Source organism: Aulostomus chinensis, chromosome 14 (assembly GCF_037954235.1).
Source record: "Aulostomus chinensis isolate RoL2024-O1b breed Wild chromosome 14, RoL_Achi_v1.0, whole genome shotgun sequence".
In the NCBI taxonomy this organism is placed as follows: Eukaryota; Metazoa; Chordata; class Actinopteri; order Syngnathiformes; family Aulostomidae; genus Aulostomus; species Aulostomus chinensis.
Genome location: NC_141333.1, coordinates 1,227,914 through 1,246,290, shown reverse-complemented (window position 1 = coordinate 1,246,290; position 18,377 = coordinate 1,227,914). Strand labels below are relative to the sequence as shown.

General features: G+C 49.9%; 1 protein-coding gene across 4 annotated transcripts; it reads right to left on the bottom strand.

The window, feature by feature from the left end:
• Positions 1–1,971: 1,971 nt before the first annotated feature.
• Positions 1,972–13,828, bottom strand: gorab (golgin, rab6-interacting). Of its 4 annotated transcripts, none has more exons than XM_086225150.1 (6): positions 13,684–13,828; positions 9,278–9,511; positions 8,878–9,199; positions 7,774–7,875; positions 7,533–7,673; positions 1,972–2,943 (listed from the first exon to the last, which is right to left on the bottom strand). In XM_086225150.1, exons 2-6 carry the CDS (start codon positions 9,330–9,332, stop codon positions 2,535–2,537), a joined length of 1,029 nt encoding a protein of 342 aa, XP_086081276.1. In that variant the 5' UTR covers positions 9,333–9,511; positions 13,684–13,828; the 3' UTR covers positions 1,972–2,534. The 4 variants fall into 4 exon arrangements, with proteins under 4 accessions (XP_086081276.1, XP_086081275.1, XP_086081278.1 ...); XM_086225149.1 differs by having other exon boundaries at positions 1,973–2,943; positions 8,878–9,202; positions 13,684–13,827; XM_086225152.1 differs by having other exon boundaries at positions 1,976–2,943; positions 8,887–9,199; positions 13,684–13,823.
• Positions 13,829–18,377: the final 4,549 nt, after the last annotated feature.

Genomic DNA, 18,377 nt, shown 5'->3' with positions numbered 1-18,377 from the left:
GGCCGACCTGTCACGTGATTGTTTTCATCCCAGTTGAGGCCCTGAACTCGGGAACATTAATTAAATGATAAATAAACACCATTTCTAATTTCTAATTTCAAGTTTTAATTTTTTAGGTGATTCGGTTGCAGGCAGGTTTCCACTAAACCAGTCTGAGGGTCGAGGCGCCAGCGGAGGAGGACCCGGGTCCGGGTTCCTCGAACCGGCCTAACGCTCCTTCAACAATCAAAAACAATTCTTTTCCGATCAAATTCTGTAAATCACTCCCGATGCTGTGGCTGTTTTGTGAGGTGAAAGGTTCTTTAAATATAGGACCCGTGATAATTATCATGATATTAACATTAATATTGATATAATTTATTGCAGCAGGAGATGGAGACTTTTGCGTCCTCCCGGTTCTGACAGGAGCGAGTCGGGCAGACGGTCCCTGCTCCGGTTCGGTTCAGGGCTGCGACGCCGCAAACCTCAGGGAGGAAAGTGCAGCCGCAGACCAACTGCACCTGAACTCGCTGTCGGCGCTGTCGTCCAGCTGATCGGCTTCGACTCGGTTCCAACCGGCGCGGCCGCGGCTCCGCGGGCCGAAGGCGGTCGCCTCCTCCTCGACTGATTACCAAGGCTGGCCTGACGGCGCCTCCTCTGGGCGGCCGGGGCCTGAGCCCCGCAGCGCTCCTCAGCGACCCTCGTTGCGCTCAGAACCCGAGAGAAGAAGACCCGAGGAGCCGCGGGCTGACAGAAGCCCGTCTGGTGTCGGTGGGTGCGCGGCTGACGTCATCGTGTCCTCCGCCGTTCCGACACCGGCAGCGTTAGCGGGGAGACGCATTAGCCCAGCGCCGCCTGACAACCTCATCCACGACGAAGACGGTTGGAGGGAGTGACCGGTGCCGCTCCCGGGACACAGCCATCATCCGCGCTGAGAGAACTGCAAGGAAGGACAGCCGCGCTGCAGAGAACCTCACTCCCGCGTGGGAGCGTTCACTGCCTCACAGTTCTCCTGGGACAGACGGAGCCAGCGTTCTCAAATGTTGAAGGTCACAAACACGAGCAGATCTTTGTCAAATGCTCTGACAGTGGCAGCGTGTTGACCTCCTCAGTGAAAAACATGGAGATGAAATATGACGCCGGTGAGGAGCCACACATTGAGGTAACACCACTAGCAACTCTGTTACTCTCCTTCAACCCCGGAGACAGACAAGAAGATAGAGACCGTTCTCCCGGAAGCTGAGACCCAGGCTAGTTAGCTTAGCACAATCACTGGTAGTGGGTGGGAAGTGTTAGCGTAGCTCCGTCTCTGCCTGCATTAATATCAGGAGGGTTGTGTGTAGCCTTGGTGATGAATACCAGTTTAACATGAGGAGACGTTGTAGTGGTAGAATCAGACACGTAGCCGGAACTACTTTCCTAACTGGGAGCAGTGATTTGACACAGCACCTCCAAAGCTCCACTGGAACTTGGGTCAACAGAACCAAAGGTTTGTTGAGGACTAGAAGAGCGACTGCTGCTACTGATGATAATGAGGAGGAGGAGGATTCCTGCTGGACACACCAGCATCCTGGACCTGAGCTAGCTGATGCTAACACTTCCACCCACTACCAGCCATTGGGCTAAGCTAACTAGCCTGGACCTGAGCTAGCTGATGCTAACACTTCCCACCCACTACCAGCCATTGGGCTAAGCTAACTAGCCTGGACCTGAGCTAGCTGATGCTAACACTTCGCACCCACTACCAGCCATTGGGCTAAGCTAACTAGCCTGGACCTGAGCTAGCTGATGCTAACACTTCCCACCCACTACCGGCCATTGGGCTAAGCTAACTAGCCTGGACCTGAGCTAGCTGATGCTAACACCTCCCACCCACTACCGGCCATTGGGCTAAGCTAACTAGCCTGGACCTGAGCTAGCTGATGCTAACACTTCCCACCCACTACCGGCCATTGGGCTAAGCTAACTAGCCTGGACCTGAGCTAGCTGATGCTAACACTTCCCACCCAATACCAGCCATTGTGCTAAGCTAACTAGCCTGGGTCTCTGTCTTCCAGGGGATGAAGTATAAGAGGGTTGTACTAACAGTATATTTGACAAGTCAGCGCCCGATCATTCCCCTGCTACGTTACGTCTCCTTCATGCAGCCAGACAGGAAGTGTGTCACCAGCAGCCTGCGTCCTCCTCAGACTTCAGGGTTTTATTGACATCCAGAATTTGTTCCTACTCAACAACTTTGGTGAGCTGCATCTCGTACACACAACACTGATGCTAACTGGCAGTGAAGATGAAGTAATGGTGCTGGATGGAATGTAGCCGTTACCACAGCAACCAATGGCTTAACTGATGAGACACTGCTGTGAACACAATCAAGGCCACAATTCTGTCACGAACCGTGTGCTGATGCATCTGTGTGTAGTATTTTGGTAGTATTGCAGTTTGGTACCCGGCCAGATGAAGGCAGACCTCAGTGTTTTAGGTGATGAATCCCTCAGAGGGGAGAAGGTCAGTTTTACAGAGCAGCTGACAAACATGGCGTCCCAGCTATCGGAGCATCAGGACGCCACAGTGTCACTCTGAGAGTTTTCAAGCATTTTAGAGTCGTGTTCAGGTTTTTCTCCAGACTGGACGTGTCCTCCCGTCCCCTCCCGTTCACACACGTCCTGGCTACTGCTGTTGGTTGATTGCAGGCTTCCCTCCTGGACGCCATTCCCATCTTTCTTGTCTCTCTGCGTCTCAGAGTTTTTCTCCTCCTCCTCCTCCTTCTTCTGCCTCTCCAGCTCCTCCTCGCTGGCCTGGAGCTGCAGCTGCTGCATCAGCTCCTCCAGCTTGTGAGCTTTACGCAGCTCGTTCTGCTGGATGATGGCGCAGAGGTGCTCCGTCAGCTGCTCCTTCACCTCAGTCTTCTTGTGGAGGTCCAACTTGGCCACCACGTACTCCGCCTCCGCCTTCTCATAGCGTTTCCTGAGAGGAAATTAGAAAGAAAAAGAATCAGAGAATAAAAAGACAATCTGCTTTCCTGCTGTCCGCCACCTGATCGATTATCCTGCCTGTGTTCGGCGCCGCCACACGACTGACATTGAGTTTATCGAGGTTTGCCATCAACGTCAGCAGAGATTCTGGTTCAGTCTTCACCCACCTGGCGCTGGATCTGACGGCTGCTTGGATCAATGCTCAGATTTCTCTCAGTTTCTAGCAAAAATCCTTAAAATGTGAGTTTCAAACCATCGCTGAGATTTCATTCCAGTGGTCCAGGTAAAGCAGGGCGTCGACAAGGAAGAGTACAACTCCAGAGGAAGACCTCAGCCCCCCCCAATAATAGGCTGTGATTATGCTGTCATGTGATCTACAGTTAATCAGTTTCAAATGGACCCGACGGTACTTAGACGGCACCTTTTTTTAATCTGATCACTGAATAATAAAAGACCCTCATTAAATGCTTCTTTGTTTTTCTGATTCCAGAAGTTCATCTTATTTCTTGTTTCAAAGTGATCCTGTAAAATGACTGGCAATTACATGGTTAATATCCTGGCAATGAAGGAGGATCTCAGCAAGACAGGCTGCCAATCAACCTGATGGAATGAACATAAAATGGATGAAGAGCCGATTCGGAGTCTGCATCCTTCGCAGCTTGACGCACACAGCGGCGTTTGAGCCCGCCACCATTCAGCTGGACCCCTCATCTTCTCCCCTTTAATCTGAAACAGCCCCCAATGAAAAACCTTCATTTTGGTGATCTGATGAGAAGTGAGGACTCAAGCTGAAGGACCCGCCGAGGACGCACGCAAGCGTTCCCACAACGTCTCAATGCTTCAACATTGTTTTACTTGTGAAAAACAGAACACCGCAGGCTCGGATGATGTCAAGCATTTCCAAAAGGTCCGTTTCTCCTCTGGGTTCTTTGTGGTACCTCAACAAGTGATTAAATCAACAGAATCGGAACAGAACCCAGCGTAATGAACGTGTGAAGGTCAGGTCCGGCTCTGCTTGTACAAACATCTGTGAGGAGGCCAGATCCTGACAGGGAGCTGCAGTCACTCGCCTCCTGCACCTTCTGTTGGTTAGTACCTCACGAGCTTGGAGGAACTGTGGATACTGCTACTACTTTCTTTGTGGTATTCTTGGGGTGAGTGTGGACTGTAACACGAAGCCTGGAGCACTGGTTGGAGGCGGCCTTCCTGGTCTGTACTCCACCTCCACACTGCGCTGATTCTGTTGTTTCTGGGAGTTTCTCCGTAGCATCAAATGTCCCGTGCGTTTGTCTCAGCTGTGACGTCACTGTGTTTTCAACATCCTCGTATTTTACAGCCTCAACACAAGAAAGAATCACAGACCACTAAACGTTACGAGTGTGACGCTGAGAAATCTCGTGCCACTCACACAAACCGTCGCTGCACAACATGGTTGGACACGCGAGCCGCGCCTCTACGATCACACAGGCCTGTTAGCACAGGCTCACTTCCCCTCACACGCTGTGCTATCCTCCATCACACGCCTGTGACGGCACACCGGGTCTGGTAAGCGTGGGGCACTCCTAGACCAGTTTTCATCCTTGGCGGTGGGAGGTTCCTTCTTACAAGCTTGACCGCCAGCGTGTGGGACTGATTGACAGGTCCCGGTCCCTGACTGGCCTCATCAGGCGTGTTTAGATCGTTCAGCGTGCAGGCCTGTAGCTCTGAGGACAGAGTTTATTCTGAGTGTCAGAACTTCATTCAGCTGCTCGTGAGGCCATAAACTCGCCTCATCACTGGAGGACTACCAGACACCAGCTGTAGGGGGCGGTGTTCCCTGGCTTTCCAGCCTCACCTGCTGACCCTCTCATTTGATTCCACCATTAACGAGGATTTACTCCTCCGGATACTTTAGGGGGTGTTTCCTCATGTGTCTTTGTGTCAGTGCCACCGTCTCCTCACCCTAAGGATGAATCCAAGACCTGGACCCTCTCGAGTCCACATCAGAACACCTGGACAGAGCTCTGTTCATGACAGATTGATGAGGCGTGTTGTGTTAACACACCAAACAAGACAAATTTAAGACGCGCTACCAACACCTCTCACTGACAGATGCACTTAGGAGTTATGAGGGTTAGTTTTCAGCAGACAAGGTGAGACATGAGAACCGGGGATGTGACAACATGTCGACGGCAGAAATTGTCCTGTCTTCTCCAGGCTGATCCTTGATCATCTGCTTACATTTTAGTGATCTCGCTTTCAAAATAAGAGCAGCCAAGAACCCACGCAGGCACAGGGAGAACATGCAGACTCACCCAGAAAGACCCCAGAGCTGGGACTCGAACCTGGAACCTTCTTGCTGTGAGGCGACAGCGCAAACCACTGCACCACCATGCAGCGCCCTACTAAGAGTCTTACTCTGAAAAACTGACTGTACTTTGGTGCTAGCTTGTTGGTAGCTAAGCTAACATCCCACTGGGCTCTATACTAACATGACTTAACTGACCGATTCTATCCTTAACGGCTCCAAAGTTATAGCACCAAATCCCTAGAGAACCTCCCTCCTAGTAGAGCAGGGTTAGAACCTCCCTCCTAGTAGAGCAGGGTTAGAACCTCCCTCCTAGTAGAGCAGGGTTAGAACCTCCCTCCTAGTGGAGCAGGGTTAGAACCTCCCTCCTAGTAGAGCAGGGTTAGAACCTCCCTCCTAGTGGAGCAGATTTAGAACCTCCCTCCTAGTGGAGCAGATTTAGAACCTCCCTCCTAGTGGAGCAGATTTAGAACCTCCCTCCTAGTGGAGCAGGATTAGAACCTCCCTCCTAGTAGAGCAGGGTTAGAACCTCCCTCCTAGTAGAGCAGGGTTAGAACCTCCCTCCTAGTGGAGCAGATCTAGAACCTCCCTCCTAGTAGAGCAGGTGTAGAACCTCCCTCCTAGTGGAGCAGATTTAGAACCTCCCTCCTAGTGGAGCAGATTTAGAGCCTCCCTCCTAGTGGAGCAGGGTTAGAACCTCCCTCCGAGTAGAGCAGGGTTAGAACCTCCCTCCGAGTAGAGCAGGGTTAGAACCTCCCTCCGAGTAGAGCAGGGTTAGAACCTCCCTCCTAGTAGAGCAGGGTGAGAACCTCCCTCCTAGTAGAGCAGGGTGAGAACCTCCCTCCTAGTGGAGCAGGGTTAGAACCTCCCTCCTAGTGGAGCAGGGTTAGAACCTCCCTCCTAGTAGAGCAGGTGTAGAACCTCCCTCCTAGTAGAGCAGGTGTAGAACCTCCCTCCTAGTAGAGCAGGGTTAGAACCTCCCTCCTAGTGGAGCAGATCTAGAACCTCCCTCCTAGTAGAGCAGGGTTAGAACCTCCCTCCTAGTAGAGCAGGTGTAGAACCTCCCTCCTAGTGGAGCAGATTTAGAACCTCCCTCCTAGTGGAGCAGATTTAGAACCTCCCTCCGAGTGGAGCAGGGTTAGAACCTCCCTCCTAGTAGAGCAGGTGTAGAACCTCCCTCCTAGTAGAGCAGGGTTAGAACCTCCCTCCTAGTAGAGCAGATCTAGAACCTCCCTCCTAGTAGAGCAGGTGTAGAACCTCCCTCCTAGTAGAGCAGGTGTAGAACCTCCCTCCTAGTGGAGCAGATCTAGAACCTCCCTCCTAGTGGAGCAGGGTTAGAACCTCCCTCCTAGTGGAGCAGGGTTAGAACCTCCCTCCGAGTAGAGCAGGGTTAGAACCTCCCTCCGAGTAGAGCAGGGTTAGAACCTCCCTCCTAGTAGAGCAGGGTGGGAACCTCCCTCCTAGTAGAGCAGGGTGAGAACCTCCCTCCTAGTGGAGCAGGGTTAGAACCTCCCTCCTAGTGGAGCAGGGTTAGAACCTCCCTCCTAGTAGAGCAGGTGTAGAACCTCCCTCCTAGTAGAGCAGGTGTAGAACCTCCCTCCTAGTAGAGCAGGGTTAGAACCTCCCTCCTAGTGGAGCAGATCTAGAACCTCCCTCCTAGTAGAGCAGGGTTAGAACCTCCCTCCTAGTAGAGCAGGGTTAGAACCTCCCTCCTAGTAGAGCAGGTGTAGAACCTCCCTCCTAGTAGAGCAGGGTTAGAACCTCCCTCCTAGTGGAGCAGATCTAGAACCTCCCTCCTAGTAGAGCAGGGTTAGAACCTCCCTCCTAGTAGAGCAGGTGTGGAACCTCCATCCTTCTATGAACCTCCACCCAACAATCTTTCACGAACAAGCACATCTGAGACAGCAGAGATGAGAACCTTCGTTTACCAGCAGGAAGGTGGAGCAGATCCAGGAAGCGTGGCAGAGAACGTGTGCAGAGACAAAGACGTATCAGGTTTCTGTAAAACCGCCTGGTTGACATGGATCACTAACTTGATCATGACTCTTATTTCTGAGTGTTCTGAGCTCACAAACGTGGAACCTCTGAATCTTCAGCTCACATAGCCAATCTGAACTTTTAATGTGTCTTTTATTTGCAGAGGTTTAATTTCCAATATTCAAGATTTGGGGATTTTTAAGAGTTATTTTGCCAATTTAATACCAGATGATGAAGAAATTCCCGACATATTCCAGACCTTGAAAATACAACAGTTCAACAGTGTGCATGCGGTCACCCGGCGTGCGTGCGGTTACCTGGCGGCTGTGTAGTCCCAGCTGGCCTGCTCTATCCTCCCCCTCAGGATGCCGATGTCGTTGGACACCATGTCGTCGAGGGCCTGCAGCTCCTTCTGGATCCTCTTCAGCTTCACGGCTTCGGCTTGAGTCTGTTTGGACCTGCGAACGAGAACGTCACTGAAACTACAACCTTTTGTTCTTAAATCTCAACTTGCGCCATCCGTCCTGATGACATGGAGCTGACCACCATGACACTTACTTTTCAGCAATAGTTTTTGCTAGGAGGGCTTTCTTGCGCCTGTTCCTCTCCTCCATGATACTTTGCTCCTGCTGCAGTTTCTCCAGACGCGTCTTCTCCCGTCTGTGAGCAAGTAGAACATTTAAAAAGCACATTAAGGGCCTTCTGGGCGAGTGTGAGCTCACAGCTCAGCTACACCTACAGCAGAAGTCTGGGAGTCAAGCTGAAGAGTCCAGCTTGTGTCCAACACCTTTACTACGTGACATTCAGGCTCTGACGTGTTGACCAGAGACGTCCACAGCCGCTCAGAGGTGAGCTGACACCATAAAGCTGCCCCGGTCGCTGCCTTTATCGTGGGTCTTCAGTCGTGTGAGAAGTAACAACTTTTACCAGAGGAAAGCTCACAGTTTCCCTCAGTCACTTCCCTGCCAGCAGCGCACCGCTGAAGGAGAAGCCCACGAACAGTAGACTAATGCTTGTTTTGTCACCAACAAACATTTTAGGACTCCAGTCACGCAGGAGTTGCCTCCAAGATGGCGGGAAGTGTCTCCACTCTCACATACACAGTGAGGCCGACGCAAGTCAAACAGGTCAAACATCCATTTCATAACTGCTCGTTATTAATGTTGCTAAAAAATGAGAACATTGAGAACTTCCTCCTCAGGCACTAATATTGGCGGAGCAGTGACCTCCAGCAGTCTCAACAGTGGACCCGGTGTTCAAGTCACCGCTTATGAAGTTGCAGAAGCTCCAACGAGTTTTAAATCTGACGTGTGGAAGAATTTTGATTTCCTGAGTCCCCAACTGTCACACCAGGAGGAGCCCTGAGGCTCGTCATCAGCCTGTAAAGACCGACGAAGAGGTGAGGATCAAACCCCGCTGAGCTTTTGTAGTTTTCAATGTTCCATCATCTTTAGCCTAAACAAGCCCAGTGAACACAAACTGGGATCTGCAGTGTCACATTGCAATTAATCAAACTGCTAGCAGTCATTTGTCTTTTCTAGTGATAGCACAGGAATGTCCTGGCCTTGGCAGCGAGGGAATACTGCACACTGATATTTGACATCATCACATCCCAGTCAGTGGCGACTTCTTCCTTCAATAGAATCTCAAAGGTGACCAAACCGTACTGACAGCTCCACCTCTTGTTTCTCCAGCTCCTTCACCGTAGGACTCGGCTCCTCGGCAACTGCCTCCTGGCTCTCAGGCGACTTTCTTTCGCTGAGACTCGGCTGCTCTTCCTGCTTGCCAGCAGGAGCTCCAGCTGGAACCGCGGGCTGACGCCCATCCTTCGCCGGCGGTTTAGTGAGCTGCTGCTCGGGGGGAAGTCCAGGAGACCCGGCTCCATTGCTTCTCTGGGCGACAAGCTGGAGAGCCTTCTCCCGCTGGAGCTGCTGCCGACTCCTGCCGGCTGGAGCCTGCTTCCGACCGCGGCCGACCGCCGACTCTGCTAATGGGACAGAGTCGTAACCAAAGTGAGACGGGCGAGGCAGATGAGCTGAACCAGCTCGGTCACACCTGTTACCTTTCTGCTGCAACCTCCGCAGCTCGTCGTCAGAGAAGCCGGCCCAGCCGCTCATCGTCGCCGCCACTCCGGGACTCTTCCGCTCACCGGGAGGATTTGAGCGTTGACGTCAGTAAATAATCATCCTACAGCTTCAACTTCAGAAGAAAACGGCGAGAAGCTCGTCAACCGCCATCTTTGTTTATGGATGCCACGTCAAGGACCCACGAAGGACCGGGGCGGTCGCAGTTTCGCCTGAGCAGAAACAAACACGAACGCGGAAGAAAAGGAGAGCGAAGGACGGGACTGACCTGCGGGTCCTCAGACTCTCGAAGTTGATGGATGTGAATGCATAATTACCGGGACAAAAGATAGGAGCTCCACAGTCATGAAGTGTGATGGAATTGGCATTTGACTGAAAGGGTTTTAGTACCGATTAGATCCGATAACTCTAATAATTTAATGTCATGAAATTGATTGATTGAAATGATTACAATCAGCCTGCTGGCATCGAATCCTTTCAGACAGAACATTCATTCATGAGGGAACTATTCAGATAATACAATTCGTTCCCTCCATTTTCAAGCCAATTTTGACTCTTCAATTGTCTCTGGGTATTTCAGGAGACACATTGCCTGCAGGGTCATAAAGGTCAGAGGTTAATCAAAGATCTACTTCGAAAGAAAGCGCCATGAAATTTAAGTATCTTTCCTGGAAAGTGAAAGACAGGCACATTCTGTTGTTTGTCTGGCATTAATCTTAGTGAATTTCCTCTATTTTAATGTCAGACAGGTGAAAAAAAAGACTAATTTGTGTTAGCATTTATCATCATTTTGACTCGTTCAAATTCTTTCAAATGCATTTGAAAGGCAGCTTTGACTCAAGTAAACGCCGCTGGATGAGTGAGCTGGGCCCAGCCCACCTACGTTAATTGCAACTGCTTCTGCTCTGGCAAGTCAGAGTTCGTGATATTGAACCTCGTCGCTCGTCTCTGGGCCAGGGGTTTTGGTGAAATGCCTAAAATAAGGACTTTGATTAACACAAGCTTAAGATAACGGTTTTATGGGTCACAAAGGTCCGTACGTGGAAACGGGGTGTCAGAACAGGTTCAAGCATCCGTCACCTGCTGGGGTTCGACCTTCTCAGCAACCCGCAACACTGTAAAGCTCCTTATTCTCGTCTTTCTTGTGAACATGAACTCGTGCAAATTGACAGCAGACATCTTCTGGCAGGTGAGGCAGGTGAGGGAGTCATGGCGTTGGCGGTGGCGTTGATGTGTGGACAGGCAACAGAAAGGAATAGAGAGATATGATTTTTTTTAATTATAGCTTTACTGTCCGTTACTCCCCTGATTCTCATTCATGTGCTGAAATATCTTCATTTATGATTGTGCATCGGGTCCATATGTATTTTTTTTAACATTCCCCTCAGTAGTTGGTCGAGCGACAGATATAAAGAGTGTCTTTTTAACCTTGGCTGTGCCGGGGAGTCGCAGTGATCCTAAAACAATGACCTCTGCTTGGCAACTAATAAAATCTGGCCTCCACATCTTTTTTGCATCTGGGGGCCAATTATGTGCGAGTTAAAAGGCGAAACACCTCAGGAGGGCATAAATCGCCGGCAGAGTGGAGACAGGGCAGGCATGGAGGCCAGATGGCAGCGAGACAGCCACTCTGGCTTCAGAGCGTGTTTGGCTGCCGCCGGACGGCCTTGGATCCCTGATTAGCGAGAGCCAGAGGGGACCACATGGCTCATTACTGAGATGACCTGCTGAGGCACATCAGGGTTAGAGGTGGGGGAAGTGCATGAATCCCCTGTGGGAAGGGCTGGTACGATCGGAGAGGAGGACGATAACGGCATCCCGGTTCAGGAGTTCAGCGTGTCAGATCTGTCGTCCACTTGTGTCGAGTCACGCCATCTAAGAGGCGGGGAAAGTTCTTCCTCTGTCAATTTAAAGTTTACACATGTCCAGTGAAAGTAACTGGGACAATAAACTGTGTGAAAACATGGACTTCCTCCAACAGTGCCATCGTTTCGGAGCTCTGACCTTCACACCAGCGAGTCTTTGGTGTCGTGTACGGCCTGAATGTTTTGGACCCTGTTACTCTCGGGATTCCTGACGTCGAAGGTGACAGACAGACAGACAGACAGACAGACTACTTTATTAATCCCTTTCGGACGTTCCGCCAGAGAAATTGCACTCTCCTCAACATTCATTCACAGCACTGTTACCATAGAATAGACATAAATGAAACCTTAGCGAAAAATAGGTCCCCACCTACTGAAGTCTGATGATGAGTGAACACCAGATTGTTACTTGGATGGCGGTGAGAACACTATCAAAGCCCCGCCCCTTACATTCTGTCAACACGCTGTACCAAAAATGATGCTCACTGACAGTCAGGAGACGTAACAGACGTCCCTTTCGTCTAATAATCGATCTTTCATTTGTTTGTCGATTTATTTCCCAAACACCTGATTTGAGATTTGAAATTAACTGGGCCACAGCACTGGGAAGGAGCAAGGAGGGGATCGCTCCAGCTGGTCGCGCTGGGTGCTACCATGAGCGCCAAAGATCCGCAAACCAGAAGAAGAGAATCTCTGGTACACAAACGGAAATCCACCGCAGCGAGGAAACGGCTGGTGTTCCGAATGTTACTCACACAGATGCGTCAGTATTGTTCTTGTTGGTGACAACAAAAACTTCTCTCGTTAAAAATTCCCCAAGTATTAATATTCATGGCCCTGAACGTGATCTGGATGTTGAGAGATCTGGGAGTTCATCAACCTGCTACGACTCCTCCCGTCGGGGGTCCACATACTTTTGTCTGATAATGGATGCAGGAACGTTTGTTTGGAAGCTCGATCTGGTGGATGATTTAACACGTGTAGTGAGTGTGTGCGTCACCTTTGACCTCCCTGCTATTCATAAAAGACACACCGCCAGCGGTGCTCAATCAAACAGGAAGTGCTGTGAGAAAATAAGCAGCCAATTGGAGGAGGCGTGTATCAGGGAGTCAGCCTGACTGAAATTGAGGGTGATTGGAGGTCAGGCTGTCGCCGTGGCTTTGAGCAGAAACTAGGAGGAACTTCTAATTGCTGTTTTAAAATCTGTACGCCGCCAACCCCTCTGCGTTCCTCCGCCATCCCGGGCAGAGCGCCTCCTCGACCTCTCACCTGCTGTTCTGAATTTGTTCTTTAATTTCCATCCCTGACCTCTCGTCCCACCATCTGCAGCCTGTTTGAGCGCTAAGCAGCTGCCTGACATCATGCACACCGTTTCCCTTTATCTCTCACTTGCCTCACCCTCGACTTACATCTGTGCCCTCCATGTTTCTTCTGGAAAAGAAACTGATTCAACCACCTAGTTTTGCTTTGTGTTGCTCAGCTACACCTCAGTGTCACTGAAGTCTTTCATCAAGTCTTGCTCCTCCAGTGATAAAGAAACCAACTGTGGTGTCTGAGGGAGGCGAGCAGCTTCAGCGCACCTGGTCCCTGATTCCCTGGCACGCTGAGGGACGGCTGAACTGGGCCTGAACCGACTCTCACTTACTCAGAAAATCACAGGTCATTGGCAAGCGGCAAGGAACGCTAACAGTCTCTGCTAGACGCCTGAATTGTAAAGTTTTGTCCTGAATATTTGTGTTTCCTTATTTTTCACAAGAGGCATTAAACACTCCAATAAGAATTCCATGATGAAACCAGCCAGCACAACTGCACAAAACGACTCGTCTAACAGCAGAAATCATTTTTGAATCTATCCATCCATTTTCTACCTCTTATCCTGTTAAGGGTGGCGGGGGGTGGAGCCTATCCCAGCAGCCTTCAGGTGAGGGTTGGGGTTCTGGACTACGGGAGGAAGCCGGAGTACCAGAGAGAACCCACGCAGGAACAGGGAGAACATGGAGACTCCACCCAGAAAGACCCCGTGCTGCAGCCGGGGCTCCACCCACAACCTTCTTGCTGGGGGGCCACAGGGAGGACCACTGCTCCACCCACAACCTTCTTGGTGGGGGGCCACAGGGAGGACCACTGCTCCAGCGCGCCTCCATATCTTTAAATACTGAAAGTAAAGTCAAGGCCTTCACCAAGGTCAGCGGCCAGCAGTTCCTCCAGAATAAATTATGTGAGAGAAACAGAGCAGAGAGGGACAACCTGCTCCCCTCCAGCAGAACGCCTGTTCATTGTTGAACGTCATCAAACAGAAAGGAAGTTGCATGCAGCAATCAAACTTGAGCGCCACCATCGACCATCATTACCATTCCTCCAGACGCGGCTCGGCGTCTGTCCTACCAGCCTGGTGCCAAGTTTGCAAATGTTCTTGGAGAGCGTCCGAGTCCATCTGAACAGAGGTCTGTACTCCGACCTCTGAGGAGTCCCACCTGTGAGGAGGAAAAACTGGACCAAACAATGTCTCCCTGTCTCACCTGCCTCCCAGCTCTGTTTCCTCTGGCAGCTCCTTCCCTGTGTGGGCCCTTTTGTACGCACCGGTGAGCTCTCTGGACGGAACCCAGGCTTTCAAAGCATTTCAACAGGCCCTTCGGCCACTCGACAGCTCACATTCAGGCTTGTCCCAGGCCCTGAGCCCCAGCTGCAGAATAGGAGAGAGTCGGCCTGTCAGGATGTGTTGAGATGAAAAATGCAAGCACTCAGATAAGACAAACATTGGGAGGAGAGACACGAGGGAAGCGGGACGCCTGGAAATGAGGCTGAAGAGGAACATCAGAGCAGGAACGTCAGGGGGCCTCAAACTCACTGCAAATTTTACTTTCCAGGTTTTGTCGCTGTGTTTCTACAGGAATCTGACATTTACAGAAATAACGGTGTTTCCATGCAGCTTGGAAACTTCTGGGTGAAAAATTCACACAACAACAAACAGGCAACATGGCCGCCCCCATCTGTTCTTTCTACAATTCTACAATTTCATTTAGCAGAAGCTTTTGTCCAAAGCGACGTACAACACAAGCAAGAATTCAGACTTAATTCAGACTTTCTGCTGTCAGAACACGGAAAAGTGTCAATCTCATCATCATATATGTAACGTGTGTGGATCACTGACCACATGGCTGGATGAAACAGACCCGGAATATCCCAGACCACCTGGAGAGTTGGTGAACAGACATTTTTAGACAGTTTAGCTGCTGTTCGCCATCAGTCTCCGTTAGCTTCAAGCTAAATATACGTCGCTGTCTCTTCCTGCATTCTGGAGTCACAAAGAAGTGAAGCAGGAGGGAAAAACATCCTCGTGAGCTCAAGACTCCTAGTGGTGAGTACTGGAGAGGTAAAATACACCTTTCTTTTAGTGAAGTATCACTGTAAGGAACTTTGTTTATTTAAGATTCAAGTGTGGAGCACTTTATGTGACTTGTTGGTGCTTGAGAACATGGCGAGAGCTGGAGGTGCATGTTCATAAAGAGGGGTTACTGGCTTTGAAGTCCTCTGACTTCAGACTGACCCGGACTGAACCTGACTAAACAGAGTCAGAACGTTAGGAACTTTTAAAGAGCCAATCACATGTGATGACAGCTGATACATCAGGCTTTGCCCAGAAAAGCCCATAAAACCAACCCGATCGAAGTCTCGCAGAGGCTCATTAGGAGGGAAAATATGTGGTTTCACACACCAGAGCTCAAATAAAGATACAGCTGTCTCCGGCGAGGCCTCGGACCGCTTGGCCGCTGAATCAGATTTTTAATGAAATTATTTTTAGCTACGGCACATTTAATCCGCTGTTGTTTTATTCATTAGCCGTTCCACCAATTTATTGTGGCTCTGGCGGCCTCGCTGTGTCTCATCTTGGTCCACTCACACACACACACACACACACACACACACACACACACACACACACACACACACATCTGGTCCCAATCAGGGAGAGAAGGCCTGTTAGCCGGCTCGTTGTATCAGTACACCGTGAACAGCGGGGTCTCGTCTCCCCTGGAGTTTCTGGGTCTGGGTGTCATGTGATTTTAGACAACCGCCCACTCAGCCTGTCTGCCACACCCCTTTTTCCTGACATCATTGCTGGAGGTTAGTCACCTCAATTAGGAGTATTAATGCACAGAAATGCAGAGCCTGCACTGAAACCGCAGTGCAGTTTGTTCAACACATTAAATCCAAGTGTGTGTCGTGTCTGTGGATACGCAGCGTCATAACGACGCATTGTTCCACATTAACCTAATTTAGAGCTCATGTTGGCTGCCAGCTGTGTCAGTGAGGGATCAGATTATTCTCTGAATGTTGGGAGCCCTGCATGTGGATATGAATTCCACAGACTTGAGACAACTCAAGGTCAAAGGTCAGGGTTACTGTCACCTCACGTGTGTGTGATCCATTCTCATAACGTGATACCTGACAAACACCTTGAGAAAATGTTTTCCAAACAGTCACAAACCTCCGCTGGGATGAAACCAGCGGTGCTGTGACTTCTGTCAGCGATAACGTGAGAGGCAACAGAACGTCATCCTAAAGCGCAACTCATTTGTGTTCACAAGCCACTGGCTGGAGTCTCTCCAGTCAGCTGTCCTCAGAGGAAGCCCACGAAGGCCTGAGGAGAAGCACAGCAGAGTTGCCCGACTGGAGGCTCAGCAACAGCTTCCAGCCTCTGTAAAGCTCCGCCCCCACTTGAAGTGTGACACCTAGTGGGCCAAGAAGAATCAGGTCAGGTGAGAAGAGAAAAATCTCCCGCACATTCTCCTCAGCACTCGAAATCAGAGGGATTTTTTTAATCAGTGACATTTCAGTGCACAGACTTTCATAAAATCCATTCGGATGGTCCAGTGAGCCACACAGCTGAGAGAACCTGAGGAAACTCAGAGCAACACTTTCAAGAGACTGCTGGGTTTTTGACTCCGTAGTTGTGCTACTAGTACAGTCCTATCTATTGGCTTCCAGTACTGCTACTCACTGAACAAAACCAGAGGAGGGTATCTGAGGAGATGAAAGGGTCGAATGTAAATTCTCACACACATAAACACTGATCAAGATCCCACAAACACACAGTTAATCAGATCCAGGAACCGACCCGCTGTGCTGCTCTCCTCAGAAACCACCTCCATATTTTGTGGGCCTGATTCGAAACATCAGGATGCATTTTGCTCTGGGTGACAGATTCCTGAGCCGCATCATCAAACCAAACAGACCAGCTGATCCTGGTGGACTGGGAACGTGGTGGTCTGATACCATGAGAACCAGTGACAAAGATCAGCAACAAGCATTCCGACTAGCAAAAAGACCAGAGACGAAGACAGAAGAAGACAAATGCAACCAGATGCTCAGTTCATCATGTTGATATTAGTGTAGGTACTTAGAACACACATAATAAATATCCATGCAAGTGTGTATATAACCAGCTTGAAACTGGGGCTAACAGAGACACCGGAGCTGTGTGCTTTACAGTTACGTAGTCCCCTAAAGTGCCAGTGACTGATGGAGAGACTTCAGTGTTTGAGGCAGGAATACACAATTAACATCATGTCTTGTGTAGTGAACAACTTTGTGTTTCAAATATTATTTGATGGTGCACAACATTGGGATTTTTAGGTTGTGATATCAGACCATTGATCGAGAGAACACTATTTAATGGAGCTCTTAACAAATCAAAGTTTGGAAACTAAACCCAATAAAAACTGTAAGACCAAATCTGAGCAGGCCAGCATGACTTGTGGAGTTCCCCAAGGCTCCTTACTGGGACCTCAGCCAAACCGGACAAGAAAAATGCAATTATTTGCTTGTCATTCTGGTCAGACTTCTTTCTTCCAAACAGCAAGCCTGAGGAAAGTAGTCCGGAGGGTTTCGATACATCATACGACCAAGTTTCAGTGATGCCTTTGTGAAGAGCTTGAAACATTCCCGGCCGTCTTGACTTGAAGCAGCAGTGGAGCATCATCATCTAATTTGAGTTACAGCCTCATAAATTTATCTGCTGTCGCCACCGCAGCAGTTTTTCTTAACACCCGTCTAAATGTGTTCTTGAAATGAGGCGTTTGAATGTGCGGCCAAGCACTCTCATCAGTGCGTTTGTTGATGTTGATCCTGTCTCAAAGGGCTTCTGCCTCTCTCTCTCTGTCTGTCTCTGTCTGTCTCTGGGTGACATGATCACCACCACATCAGAGCCGCTGCGCTGCTACACGCCGCTCATTTAACGCAAACATGATGGGTTGCCATGGAGAGGCTGGCACCGCATACATGCCCACTTTCTTTCCGCTCATCATCATTATCAGGACCTCGAAACGTTACGCAAGGCTCTGCTCTCCACCCTCGCGTCCTCCTGAGCCGACATGTCCACTGATTTCGAGAGCGATCCATCCAGTCACAGAGTCTTGGTGAACGCGGCCTGAGCCGACTCGGTCACACCTTCTCACTTGTTCCGCATTTTCCACGCATTTACAAACATTTCAAGATTTGTGATGTACCAGTGATGGGTTTTCCACTTCATATATTGGGACTGTTTTCTTCAAGTCCCAAAAGGGGAACCAAGACAATAACAGCTCAAATCTTTTCGAGACGCCCCCTGAAAGTCGGGAACCCCCCCAACAACTGAGACTCATCATGCCCAGAAGCTCAGACACGCCACCATTTCCTCGTTTGGGTTTTTGCCCCTTGAGAACTGGAATCCACCAGAATTCTCCACTGGAAAAGAGGAAATGAATGATATTGACTGTTTCTGTAAATCTGAAGCCTCCCTTAGATGAGAATGGTGATTAACCCTTTAATCTGTGGTTCAATCTAGAAAAAGCCTACAATTTCCCAACCAAATGTTAAACTGCTGTGACGGTGACCTGTCCCCACTGACCCTGCACGCAGCAGCTCCCCGGCCCGACCCGTCCCCCTCTCAGCAGGAATCAGAGTACGTTCAGTCTTATGGTTTTGTCGTGTGTTCATCTGACTCCATATTTTGTAGATTTTAGGCCATAAGTGTTTCAGTCCTGCTCCGGTGTGAACGCGGCCTTATTTGCTCACCTTTTTTCTCTTTACAGCAGCTAACAGGATTCTGTCTCTGTTCCAGCCTCCTTTCTCTCATCACTCAGGTCCCCCAGAGCTAATAAGCATGTGTTTGTAATTACGTTCCTGTAGCCATTGCTGACATCGAGGTGCCCTGGCACACCATCACTGGCCG